The sequence below is a fragment of the Trachinotus anak genome, unplaced genomic scaffold, assembly GCF_046630095.1.
Source record: "Trachinotus anak isolate AG129_WGS33_773 ecotype Australia unplaced genomic scaffold, CSIRO_AGI_Tana_v1 ptg000005l, whole genome shotgun sequence".
Classification (NCBI taxonomy): domain Eukaryota; kingdom Metazoa; phylum Chordata; class Actinopteri; order Carangiformes; family Carangidae; genus Trachinotus; species Trachinotus anak.
In genome coordinates, this window is record NW_027273856.1 from 16,356,382 (window position 1) to 16,370,770 (window position 14,389).

The window sequence follows — 14,389 nt, forward strand, 5'->3', positions numbered from 1 at the left end:
CTCCTCAAGAAGAAAAAGAGAGCCTTCAGGTCAGGAAACAAGGAGGAACAGCTACAGGTGGAGGATGGAAAACGAGCTGCAGCTGAACAACGTCAGCAGAGCCTGGAGGGGCCTTAAAACCATCTCAGGCTACAAGGGACCCAACTCCCAGCCTGTGGGGAACAGGAAGTGGGCAAATGACCTGAATCACTTCTTCAATAAATTTGATCAGTAATCCGCCCCTCCCCCCATCCTGTCTTCCCTGCTGCAGCACCACCATCTGGGCCCCCTGTGGATTGCCCCATCCCAATCATGTTCTTTGATTTCTCCAGTGGGCCACCACCTCACCACATGTATCCTCGTGTTGGGGCACAGGTAGGAGCAATTTGGTTATTGGCTTATAATATTAATGATTATCAGTGATAATCACCAATACATATATAGATGTTTACTACAAGTAGTAACCTCAGGGCACCACCCTGTCACCAGGGACCAATGACCAAATTGATGGCTCAGAAAACAGTCTCAGAAGGTTAATTGAAGGGTAAATTCGAGCACTGACTGTTGTGAATCCAGCTGTTATCACAAATATAGTCACAATAATCACAGACAACGACGAGTTAAATTATAACAGGATTTATTAATAAGAGTAATAATTATTCAACATAACATTACTTAATATTAAACCGATTATAATTCAACTATAACTAAAACAAACATTGGTTACTAACTAGATGATCAAAGGCAAAACACATATGTACAACCGTGTGTGTGTGTGTGTGTGAGTGTGTGAGTGAGTGAGTGAGTGACTGAGAGAGAGAGAGAGAGAGGATGGTGACGAGGTCACGTGAGTGACGTGTCAGTAGGAACCAAGATGGCAGAGTGAGGTACTCGCTAGAGCCAAGATGGCAGCTGGCCACAGAGTGTGAAGGGCGTGAACAACGAGAACAAGGGGAGGGGCCTTGAGCTTTATGTGTATGTCACGACCACACTCTAGGGCCTGAATGAGAGAGAGATGTAGATGAGGTGCGTGATTGGGAGGAAAGAGGGAGAATAGAGGTGAAGAGAGGAAAGAGTCCACAAGAGATCGTCACCACAGTTAATAATCACTACAATATCACTACACAATAACGGAGCCAGAGAACCGGAGTTCGTCTGGTCGGATATTGGTCCTTTAACTAGTGATATTTGGCTTATTAAGCTGATCACAGTGAACGATCTAAAACAACAAGATATGCAGAACTTATAAGTCAATAGCAAAATGAAACATGCTACACTAATTGTGTCTCTGCCCAGACATCAGCCTCTTACTGTGAGTTGCTCCGATCCTTCGAAGTTAGAAAAGAAAGTCCACTCTGGGTCTCCACAGCTTGGTCCTTGGCTGGGAGCTCGGCGGGTCGTGTCTCGCTCTTCTGGCGATGACTGTGATGAGTTCCTCTGCGGCAGCAGGAAGATCACAGATGAGGGACGGTGAACTTTGTTTGTCCTTAACAAAGTCGGCGCTCGTCCTCACGGAACGTGAAATCAGCTGATTGCACAGCGATCTACGTCGGATCCGAAAAGATATGAAAAACAAACAAGGAAGTCTGTGCGCTCGGCCTGCGAGTTGAAGACTGTGACCTGGGCTTGAAGAAGTTCTGGAAAAAGGTCAATTGTTGCAGATTGCTCCCTTTCAGCAGCCGAGTCGCGGAGAGAGCTGGAGTAGCTCTCTACTGTAACTGGTGCACGGGAATTAAGCGCAGGAGGAGGGTCACAGCGCCGCTTTTATTACCTGAGTGACGTCACCCGGGATCCCTGCTGAGAATGCCTGGCCTCGGCCAATGCCTTTGCTGAGTTTTCTTTCAAACTCCAATTTACACATAGGTGTGAATTGTGGGGGTGGTTTTGGCCCCGTAGCCTGGAGGGAAATGTAGTCCCCTCTTTTGTTCTTACCACGAGGCATGGTTCGAGACTCAGGCTTCTGGAGAGGCGTGTAGGCCTCTCCATTGTTCTTCTCAGAACCCATGGCTTGAGATCCCAACACTCGACTACCAACTGACCACAGTATGTGAGGATCCAGGACTGTGTGTCTAACAGGGTCGTCTGCAGTATGGGAGCCCCGCAAGGAACGGTTCTGGTTCGGTTCCTCCTCACCCTCTACACTGCAGACTTCTCCTACAATTCCACCAGCTGCCACCTGCAAAAGTTATCTGATGACTCTGCAATTGTTGGCGTCATTGCTGATGGGGACAAGAGGGAGTACAGAGAACTGACCCAGGACTTTGTGGACTCGTGCCAGCAGAACCACCTCCAGATCAGCACAGGGAAAACCAAGGAACTGGTGGTGGATTTTTGCAGGCACAAAAACTCTCAAACCACACCAGTGAACATCCAGGGTATGCACATTGACATTGTGGACTCTTATAAGTACCTGGGTGTTAACCTGAACAACAAACTGGACTGGACTGACAACACACAAACTTTCTACAAAAAAGGACAGAGCAAGCTGTACCTGCTATGGAGACTCTTTTGTAGAGAGTCTTTTGGACTGCAGGGGGTACTCCTGAAGACCTTTTATGACTCTGTGGTGGCATCAGCTGCTGTAACACTGAATTTCCCCACTGTGGGACTAAACAAGGCTAGCTTGTCTATTTTGGGATGGGGAGAGGGGCTTTAATTTAATGTTTTTTCATTGAAAGTAACATTTTATTGTATTATTAACTAAGTGAATTATTTATTTACAGAGCACGTTAGGAACAATATATGCTTTTTCAGGAGTCTACCTAACACAAATTTAATGAATTATTTGTTTTATCTAAGCTTTGTTGTTCTTGTATCTGTTTAAGTTATAGGTTAGCCACGCTGTTAACTGCTACTTGTATGTTCACATACATACTTGTAGCACACCCAGAACCTTGAACCCTCTTCTAACCTGGCATCCTTTAGACTACTTGACCTGGCTCTGAACAAAGAAACTAACACTCTTCCTCCCCCACATGCCATGTGGTCTCAGCAGCCATCTTTAGGTCTGCTATCTTGTGTACTTTCTTTGTTTACCGCCATCTTGTGGCAGTCTTATTTAGGTCATGTGGTCACAGCAACCATTTTGATTCAGCCATCTTACCTTTGTTTGTGTCCCCACACCCACAGACACAGCCACATACACATATACACATCTGTAGATTAGACATTGAATGTTCTTGTTTACAAGTAAAGTTTACAAGTCTGTAAATAAATGTTTTTAAATATATCTGCTGGTGTCCTTCACAAAGAAGGATCTTTACCAACCTCTTCTTAGTAGAACTTCCATCCTTCAACCTTACCTACTTTTGATGTGGTAATTTTGGTTGAAATTATTAAGTTAATTATTAATTAAAGTACCAAATCAACAGTAATCAGTTTGAAACTCCACAATATTGGCTATCTTTTGTTGTTAAGGCTGGTGCCCCAGAGGATAACGCTAATTAATTGTATGTAAGGGACCTTGTCTATTTCATAACACAAATGTATGTCATCAGTGCGGTTGACAGTGACCTCTAGTGCCATGTTTTGGGGCTCCTGTAAATCAGTTTTGAAATCATTAATAATGATATTGAAAATGTTATACTTTAACACACATTAAATCCAAAACTACACTGACACTTCTCTAGAAGAAAGATTTTAAGTTTACATCACACATTTCAAACACCGAAGACAGATCTTCTTAACTGTGCAACTGGGCACAACCTTGATTTTCATCTATACGGTCTTACATTGTCCAATCAGGTACGGCACTTTTATCTTGATGACATCAGAGCTAGAGCAACATGCTGTACTGTAGATGAGATTAACTTTTTAAATGCTTTTTAATTGTTAATTACTAATTCATCGTCTAGGCATATATACTATGATCTTTTTCCAGGGACACAATACCAAAAGCCTTAAAAAGTCAAAAGTGTTAAAACTTGAAAGTATATAATTTCGTGTAAGACACAGCATCAAACACACACAGACAACACATATCAAGTAACAAGTAAAATCATCCGAAAATGTAAGTTGCATTAAACCAAAAAGTTGAGTTTTCTGTAATTTGACTAAGGACTACACTTTCTAAAGGAGGTAAATAAAATGGCGGACTGCTAGATAGAAAACTAAAGCAACAGAGAAATCAAAACTAGTTTACTCCGCACTTGGACCCCCAGGACCAGAGGCATTATGTCTTTTGGCATTGTCTGTATATCTAATTCTCATGAACCAGACATCTTAGTAATGCTTTGAGGGAGTTTTCCTCAGATTTAATTCAGACATTCACTTTGACTCCAAGATGAACTGGCTTGTAGACAATGGCAGAGTGCTGGGTTAGGAACATGTGCACAAGTGCAGGCAGAGATGAACCTGACGTACAGGCTAACAAGAGTCAGTTAGGAACCAGGTGATCAGGCACAGGTCCATATGAGAAGTGGCAGAACCAGGAACTGGGAAGCCCCAACCAGCATCTCAACAGACACACACATAGACAGACAAAAAGGAAACACCAGGTAGGAGAAAATAGTGGAAACACCAAGGAGTGAGAGGAAGGCAGAGCAGCACCCTAACACTCAGTGGTCGTTGAGGGGATGCAGCTAGACAATGACCCTAATCATGGAAGTAAATCTATAACCCTGTTTCCAAAAAAGTTGCAAGTGTAAAATGTAAATAAAAACAGAATGTGATGATGTGCAAATCATGTAAATCCCTGTTTAAAAGACAAAGACAACATATCAAATGTTGAAATGCTGAAATTGAATTGTTTTATGAAAAATATCTGCTCAATTTGAATTTGATGCCAGCAACACATTTCAGAAAAGTTGGGAGAGGGGCAACATAAGACTGGAAAAGTTGTGTAATGCTAAAAAAAACCCCCACCTGGTTGAATATCTCACAACTAATTAGGTTAATTGGCAACGGGTCAGTAGATGATTGGGTATAAAAAGAGGCTCCCAGCAAGGCAGAGTCTCTGTGCAGTGAAGATGGCGAGAGGTTCACCACTCTCTAAAAGACTACGTGGGCAAATAATGTAATACTTGTACAGTACAGTACAAGCCAGTACAATTGAAGAATAATGTTCCTAAATGTAAAATTGCAAAGAATCTGGGAATTTTAGCATCTACGGTTCATAATAAAAAATCATTTAGTTCTTCAGGCTAGAGAGGAGAGAGACCATCCAGCATGTTATCAGCACACAGTTCAAAAGCCAGCATCCGTGATGGTATGGGAGCGCATTAGTGCCCATGGCTTGGGTAGCATGCACATCTGAGAAGGCACACTAAGGTGAAGAGGTTTGAGATCATCATCTTGAATTGTCTCAGGGAAGTGAGCATGACGCTCTTAAGAGTGTGTTGTAGATAATTTTGTGTGTTTGATGCACAAAAATAAAAGCAGATTTTCCAAGTTCAGAGTAATTATGCAGGACTTGAAACATACACGTGGAAAAAAATTGTTGGTGCCCTTCCATTAAAGAAAGGAAAACCCAGAATGCTCCAGAATGCCTTGATAGTCTTGAGATTTCATTGTACCCTGCACAGATTCAAGACACCCTGTGCCAGAAGCAGCAAAGCAGCCCCAGAACATAACCGAGCCTCCTCCATGTTTCACAGTAGGTACAGTGTTCTTTTCTTTGTATGCTTCATTTTTGCGTCTGTGAACATAGAGCTGATATGACTTGCCAAAAAGCTCAATTTTTGCCTCATCTGTCCAAAGGACACTCTCCCAGAAGCTTTGTGACTTGTCAATATGCATTTTGGCAAATTCCAGTCTCTTTTTTTTATGATTTGCTTTCAACAGTGGTGTCGTCCTTGGTCGTCTTCCGTGAAGTCCACTTTGGCTCAAACAGCGAAGGATGGTGCGATCTGACACTGATGTACCTTGACCTTGGAGTTCACCTCTAATCTCTTTGGAAGTTGTTCTGGGCTCTTTGGTTACCATTCGTGTTATCCGTCTCTTCAATTTGTCATCAATTTTCCTCTTGCGGTCACATCCAGGGAGGTTGGCTACAATCCCGTGGACCTTAAACTTCTGAATAATGTGTGCAACTGTAGTCACAGGAACATCAAGCTGCTTGGAGATGGTCTTATAGCCTTCACCTTTAACATGTTTGTCTATAATTTTCTTTCTAATCGTCCGAGACAACTCTCTCCTTGGCTTTCTGTGGTCCATGTTCAGTGTGGTACACACCATGATACCAAACAGCACAGTGACTACTTTCCACCCTTTAAATAGGCAGACTGACTGATTACAAGGTTGAAGACACCTGGGATGCTAATTACAGGACACACCTTAGTATGGTCAAATTATTTTCAATCTTTCCTAGGGGTACCATCATTTTTGTCCAGGCCAGTTTCATTAGTTTGTTTTTTAAAATGATTCTGTTGAACCACAATTCAAAAGCAATGATTTTCATTAGTTAATTTTCAGTAAAATTTTATTTATTATTCTTTTTGTCAGTTTCAAGTTATTTCAGTGACCATTGTGGGTTTTTCTTTCTTTAACGGAAGGGTACCAACAATTTTGTCCACGTGTGTAGGACAGTTAGTGCAGCAAGTTTTGTAGGGTTCTGTGGTTCAGTCCAGCATAGATGTTATATAGTGTGGCAATAAGGGCTATATGGATGAAAAGGTACAAGTGTTTATCATGACAGAGAGGACCAACTAGCCTTGTTATACAGAATTCACGGGCGTCATAGAGATCTCCAGTAATTAATCTGAGGGCAGAATAATGGATGCAGCAGCATGTGTATATAATGTCACCATAATCTAGAACTGATTGAAAGACTGTCTCAATTACAATGCAAATGGAAGCTGGATCTGTTTCTGTACAAAAAGTAAACTGTGGCTGTTTCTTCGTAAATATAGTCGCTTTTAATGTGTCACCATTTCACAGTACATTTTCATTGGTCTATTTCCTGCACCACAAACAGCAAGTCAGTGCAACATGGAGTTAGCAAAATCACCTTGGAATATTTTCCCGGAAATGATCATTCTGAAAGCTGCTCTGAACCACCTGTAAAAGAAAGCATAGATAAATGGATTCAGCATTGAATTTGATAGTGCAAGCCAGGTAAATGTCTCAATCACAGGAACTGGTACTGAATTATTAGAAAAAGGCAGAAAGGTGATGCACAAAAAGAAAGGAGTCCAACATAAAAGAAAAACTCCCAGAACAGTAGCCAGGGTTTTTGTGGCCTTTCTCTCCATCTTACTGACAGCTGCTCCAGACTTTGTGCTCTGACTGGTCGTGGTCTGGATGCTGCGTGCCTGTCTCTGTGCCACAAGGAAAATCTTTAGGTAGATACAAAGCATTATTATCACTGGGAGGTAAAATGATAAAATAGGTCCCAAAATGTTTGCAAGTAGAACATCAACTAAACACCTTTCCTCACATTTTTGATTGTTCAACCCAGCAATTATGACACCAATTCCAATGAGAGCAGAAACACCCCAGCTCACCAGGATCATGATCACAACAACACGAGGGTTTATTTTAGTTTTGTATGTCAGAGGCTGACACACTGCATAATATCTGTCAATGGAAATACAGCACAAGTTCAGAATAGAACAGGTGCTCAGCGATATATCACAACTGCCTCGTACTTTGCAAAATAAACCTTCATAATACAGACATGAGCTGAGAGAGAACGCCATGCTGAAAGGAAAAACTACAACCCCAACAAGCAGGTCAGCCACAGCCAGAGAGAGAATCAGGTAGTTTGTAGGAGTGTGGAGCTGTGTGAAGTAAATGATGGAGATTATTACAAGAAGATTGCCACATATTGTAATAACAGACAGTAAGACTAGGAAAATATATAGTAATACACATACAACAGAAGGGGTGCTTGTCAGTACGTAAGTGAAGTTATCCATTTCATAGCAGGGATGTATGTCAGCCACGACATCAGTCCTGTTGACAGTAACTTCTGGTTCCATGTTTATGGGTTTCTACAATTAAATACATATCATTATTCATATCATTAGCAGTGTAGAGAAAATTGCATATTTCAGTCATAATCCATGTACAGTATAAACAATCTTAGAATAACATGGGGATAAAAACGTTATTCATGAAATTTTTATCATACCTAATAAATCTTGGAGATCATCAATGCATCAGCAGCGATGTCTGTTCTTGGTCACATGTGATGCTGTGCAGGATCTTAATATTTATCAACCTCTGTTGTATTGTAATTATTGTTGCCCAATCAGAAATGGGAAACTCATAATACAACAAATGAACAAGCAAAGATGACTAATGATGCTGTGTGTGTTTGTGTGTTGCTTTTAACTTTTTTTCAGCATGGCTTAATACGGTTCCATATGTTGATTTTACCTTTGATTCTCAGACTAGTGGCCTAACTTGACCATTTTGGTAAAGTTTTCTCTTTCTGATTTATCCCTCTCAAGAGCAGCCATTAGGGAAACACAGTTGTCTGATTAGGGATTAGGGAAAGCTAGTGCCTGTATTGGAAAAAGGCCTATGTTGCAATAGCAATGGCTGACATGGTGCTGGTGCTGCAAAAGATGAACCTGTGTTGTGGTAATAATAATAATTTGATTAAAATGTATTCTGTACTATAAAATATATCTTATGCTGAATCAACTTTGTTCACGATAAGATTATATGATTAGAAGTTTGTGATAGCATGTAACTGGGTCTGAGAAATGTGCACCTGGATCTGAATAAAGTTTGAAAAAACAGAGTCTGAGGACCTCAGGAGATAAGGGTGTAAGAAAGGAGGGAGAGCACAGTTCTCACCAGCTCTCACCAGAGCTGGGAAACAGGCACACCATGTGGCTGTGTCGTGAGAGCACCCTGGTAAAAAGGGCCTACCAGCCTTGGCAGGCCTGAGAGGACAGGTGAAGACACCATTATTACCAAAGGAAAGAGAGGTTGCTTTTAAAATAGGGTAGATCTTCCACCCAAAAGAATTGTATAAAAAAATGAGGTTTAGGTACTGTGAATTCGGTTAGGCTCCGGGGCCAGCTCGGGTTTATTTCTTGTGTTAAGAATTAACTCCATTGCACTGCACTCTGTCTGTCTCCAGTGAGTATTTGAGCTTACTGGGAACAACAGTTGTGTACTTGAGTTGAAAGACCAGTGTTGGAGTGGAGGCTCAGACTTAGTCTCTGGTCCACAACTGAGCTTCTACCCACCAACACCTGCACAGACAAGTTATAGCTATCACATGTCATTGCTAGAATATATAGACCATTCTCTGACCTCACCATATGCTATACATTGTGAAATCAATGAAAGAAAAGTATTTTCATGGGTTGAGGTACAGCTAAGTCCCGGTTCATTTTAGCATTAAGTTCCAAGCAGTTATCCATTAAGACTGCCAGAGTTGCCAAGTTTTAAAACCTTTAAAAAATGTTCACAAAATGACTAACTTTTCCACAGAACTACACTTGGCATTTTGTCATGTCGGTCTGAGTTGGTCAGTTGGTAAACCACTTTGGTCCACACTGAAATAATCTCAACAATCACTGAATGAATTCCTGTTACATTTTCTACAGATTAATTCCAGTGACTCTGCTGATACCCTGACTTTTCATGTGCAGCCACCAGCACTGCTAAAATATGTCAACATATACTTGATTGATGGGCACAACATTTTGTACAAAAATTAATGGTGTATCCTAATGACTTTGGCACCATCATCAATATGATTACATTAACTTTAGTAACTAGGTTACTCATAGAAACCTGGTCAAGTGAACAATCAGAGGAAGTGTTTATATGCATTGTTGTAACCTGGTTTCTGTAAATCTGTGAAATCATGGCTTACTTATTTTCACTTATATGTGTGTATGTTTGTGTTTGTGCATCGGAGCGGGCTGTAGACCCATTAAGTTCAATATTGGATACAGTTATGGACAGAGCCTGCTATCTGTACTCTGTGTGTCTGTGTTAATGCTGTCTGTATTTGCACAGGTTTTCTTAAAAGTTTACCGATACTGGTGAAATGGAGCAATACCACCAGAAATCATGGGGGCGATGTAGCCAATAGTTAAAGCGAGACACAACCCACAATGAAGAAATTTTGAAATACAGTGGAACTTTTTTGGAACTCACAGACCACCATCGTCTACAACACTGCCTCCGATTTAGCCTCTTTTGTTAAGAGGTACATTATTACGACCTCCCCTATGTCACCATGTTTGTTGTTAACAGAGGCTTTTGACTCCTCGCTGCCCTCTAGTGGATGTATTGCGTAACATCCATGCCAGCATAAAGGATGTATGGAAGTATGTGAGCAGCGACGGTTACATTGTTTGAAATGGATCTGTTTTCATATGTAAAATGAGACCTGACAGTACAGGGAGGGAAGACACATTTCCTCACTGTGCAAATGTTTATGAAATCTAGCAAATAATGGTGCAATGGTGCTGTCTCAACAGTAGGGCAGAATAATAAACTGAGTCTGGGGGTTTGGGAGTGGAAGCAGCAGCATGTGTAGATAATGTCACCATGATCTAGAACTGATAGAAAGACTGTCTCAACTACACTTTTCCTACAGTGCAAATGGAATCTGGATCTGTTTCTGTACAAAACCAATTTTCTGCAGTTTGGTGATGAAAAGTTTTAATACGATGTTTAAGTGTAAATGACTCATTTAGCCAAATACCTAGATATTTATACTCTGTGACTCTGTCAATATTGCTACCATTTAGTGTGGATAAATAAAATCTAGTACACTGTTAAAATAAATATCTCTTGCTGTAGAGATAAGCATGAACTTGATGCAGCTTGCATTAAGTACTAGCTTTAAGTTGGTAAGTACATCTTGAATAGCACTAAAACAGAATTATAAATTCTCAATAGCAATAATAATGTGCAGAGTCAGTAGAATGAATTGTGTCATTCACTTAAAGATGGACATCACATTTGGTAAGAGAAAGATTATGAATGGGCCTATAGGTTGTAAATAATACTGGGCCCAGAACTAATCTGTGTGGAACAGCTTTTGTTACTGAAAAAAAAATATCTGATGGGATGTTTCCAGCTTCAACACACAGGTAATTCTGAAACCATCTATAGACAACAGAGTCAAACCCAGTGTTACAAAGTGTCTTAAAAAGCAGACAATGGTCAATTGTATCAAAAGCTTTTGGCAATGCCAGCAGCACAATTCTTCCTTTTGTCCAAACATCATCACAATATTTCAGAAATGAGGCAATTCTATAGGAAGAATGGTCCAAAATTCCTTTTTTAACATTGTGCAGGTCTGCCGCTTGCATTAAGTACTAGCTTAAGTACTAGTCTGATCAGCAGCTGCTGGAAGAGCTTGTTTGAGGTTATTGTTAGTAACTTAAGCACTTAGTGTTTGTCTATACTTGTGACTTTACATGGACTCAAGTCAAATACACAGTAACTTAAGACTTGACTTGAGACTAAACCTCAAAAGTCCTGAGACTTGACTCAGACTCAAGAGTTTGGACTTGTGAACAAATTCTTACTTTATTACCTCCGCCAAAGAGGTTATATGTATTTACCCTTGTCTGTTTGTTCATTTGTCAGCAGGATTATACAAAAAGTACAGAACTGATTTGCACTGAACTTAGTGGAGGGAGAGGACATGGCCAGGGAAAAACCCAATAAATTTTGGGGCAGATCTGAATCATTTACTCTGAATTTTAAGTTTTTTCTCTTCAGTCTGGTGTATATTGTTTGACACTGGCCTTAGCGGAGTGCTGCGCTCTCTGAGTGCCCTTTCTAGTTTCTGTCTTTATCTTTTCTTCAATTTTGGGATGGTGAGAGGCTTTAATTTTGTATTTTGTCACTGAAACACTTCATTGTATCAAGTGATTTTATTGACAGAGCACATGAGAAACAATATATGCTTTTTCATTAGTCTACCTAAAAGAAATACATGCTGTTCATCAAAGAATCGTTTTATAATTATGTCATACAAAGACCATTTTTCCTCACTTCATATGATGGACATAAGGACTTACGTATATTAACATTGACTGTGACTCTGTCAATGTACATATGGGACAGATCTGAATAATTTAAGATGACTTTGAATTTATTTCTCCATGAAGTCTGGCGTATGTCAAGTACAGAGTTGCTAATTGGGAGGCATGGGATTATTTCTGGTGAGCCAGGCAGTGATATGAGTCTGTAATATGTCCTGCCTGTGAGGTTAGAGCCTTAAATTTGGTTTACAATACATTAACAGGATTTGCTAAAATTAGTTAGTCCAGTATTTTACACATGTAGCTTATATTTATTTTACCAAAAGGTGACACTTCAGTAAACTGTGACACTCCAGTAAACTGTGGCAGTTTCTTCGTAAATATAGTCGCTTTTAATGTTTCACAGTACATTTTCATTGGTCTATTTCCTGCACCACAAACAGCAAGTCAGTGCAACATGGAGTTAGCAAAATCACCTTGGAATATTTTCCCAGAAATGATTATTCTGAAAGCTGCTCTGAACCAGCTGTAAAAGAAAGCATAGATAAATGGATTCAGCATTGAATTTGATAACGTAAGCCAGTTAAGCGTCTCAATCACAGGAACTGGTACTGAATTATTAGAAAAAGGCAGAAAGGTGATGCACAAAAAGAAAGGAGTCCAACATAAAAGAAAAACTCCCAGAACAGTAGCCAGGGTTTTTGTGGCCTTTCTCTCCATCTTACTGACAGCTGCTCCAGACTTTGTGCTCTGACTGGTCGTGGTCTGGATGCTGCGTGCCTGTCTCTGTGCCACAAGGAAAATCTTTAGGTAGATACAAAGCATTATTATCACTGGGAGGTAAAATGATAAAATAGGTCCCAAAATGTTTGCAAGTAGAACATCAACTAAACACCTTTCCTCACATTTTTGATTGTTCAACCCAGCAATTATGACACCAATTCCAATGAGAGCAGAAACACCCCAGCTCACCAGGATCATGATCACAACAACACGAGGGTTTATTTTAGTTTTGTATGTCAGAGGCTGACACACTGCATAATATCTGTCAATGGAAATACAGCACAAGTTCAGAATAGAACAGGTGCTCAGCGATATATCACAACTGCCTCGTACTTTGCAAAATAAACCTTCATAATACAGACATGAGCTGAGAGAGAACGCCATGCTGAAAGGAAAAACTACAACCCCAACAAGCAGGTCAGCCACAGCCAGAGAGAGAATCAGGTAGTTTGTAGGAGTGTGGAGCTGTGTGAAGTAAATGATGGAGATTATTACAAGAAGATTGCCACATATTGTAATAACAGACAGTAAGACTAGGAAAATATATAGTAATACACATACAACAGAAGGGGTGCTTGTCAGTACGTAAGTGAAGTTATCCATTTCATAGCAGGGATGTATGTCAGCCACGACATCAGTCCTGTTGACAGTAACTTCTGGTTCCATGTTTATGGGTTTCTACAATTAAATACATATCATTATTCATATCATTAGCAGTGTAGAGAAAATTGCATATTTCAGTCATAAACCATGTACAGTATAAACAATCTTAGAATAACATGGGGATACAAATTTTGTAGTTATTCATGAAATTTTTATCATACCTAATAAATCTTGGAGATCATCAATGCATCAGCAGCGATGTCTGTTCTTGGTCACATGTGATGATGTGCAGGATCTTAATATTTGTCAACCTCTGTTGTTTTGCAATAATTGTTGCCCAATCAGAAATGGAAAACTCATAATACAACAGATGAACAAGCAAAGATGACTAATGACGCAGTGTGTGTGTGTGTGTGTGTGTGTGTGTGTGTGTATGTGTGTGTGTGTGTGTGTTTGTGTGAGATGCTCTTAACTTTTTTTCAGGATGATACATACAGTTCCATATGTTGATTTAACCTTTGATTCTCAGGCTAGTGGCCTAACTTGACCATTTAGAAGATGAATCCCAGTGACTTTGCTGATACTCTGACTTTGCATTTGCAGCCACCAGCACTGCTGAAATATGTCAACATATACTTGATGGATGGGCACAAAATTTTGTACAAAAGTTAATGGTGTATCCTAATGACTTTGCCGCCACCATCAATACAATTACATCAACTTTAGTAGACCCTGGAGCATCTGCTTCTCCACCTTATGAGGCCACAGGTTGAAAACGCACTAGAATCCCTATAGTTTGCTTACAAGGAACATATTGGAGGTGATGATTTGATTTTTCAAGTGCACTTAACACCATCAGACCACCCATTCTCAAAGACAAGCTAGAAGGGATGGTTGTGGAACCCTCCTTCACGTCCTGGATTGTGGATTACCTCACGAGATGACCACAGTACGTCAGCCTGGGTAACTGTGTCTCAGGGACAGTGGTGAGCAGCACTGGGGCTCCACAGGGGACTGTTGTGGCTCCGTTCCTGTTCACCCTGTATACAGTTGACTTTAAATACAACTCTGAGTCTTGCCATATACAGAAATACTCGGATGACATAGTTATT

The 14,389-nt window shown here is 40.4% G+C and overlaps 3 protein-coding genes across 3 annotated transcripts in view; all 3 read right to left on the bottom strand.

Annotated features, from left to right (window-relative positions):
- mep1a.1 (meprin A, alpha (PABA peptide hydrolase), tandem duplicate 1) overlaps window positions 1-14,389 on the bottom strand; it is a 193,228-nt gene that overhangs the window by 87,587 nt on the left and 91,252 nt on the right. The gene's annotated exons all lie outside the window — the stretch shown is intronic.
- Window positions 392-7,898, bottom strand: LOC139621746 (trace amine-associated receptor 1-like). The gene has a single exon (XM_071478561.1). It carries the CDS (start codon window positions 7,896-7,898, stop codon window positions 6,897-6,899), a length of 1,002 nt encoding a protein of 333 aa, XP_071334662.1. The 3' UTR covers window positions 392-6,896.
- Window positions 12,297-14,044, bottom strand: LOC139621747 (trace amine-associated receptor 1-like). Its single transcript, XM_071478562.1, has one exon. It carries the CDS (start codon window positions 13,338-13,340, stop codon window positions 12,339-12,341), a length of 1,002 nt encoding a protein of 333 aa, XP_071334663.1. The 5' UTR covers window positions 13,341-14,044; the 3' UTR covers window positions 12,297-12,338.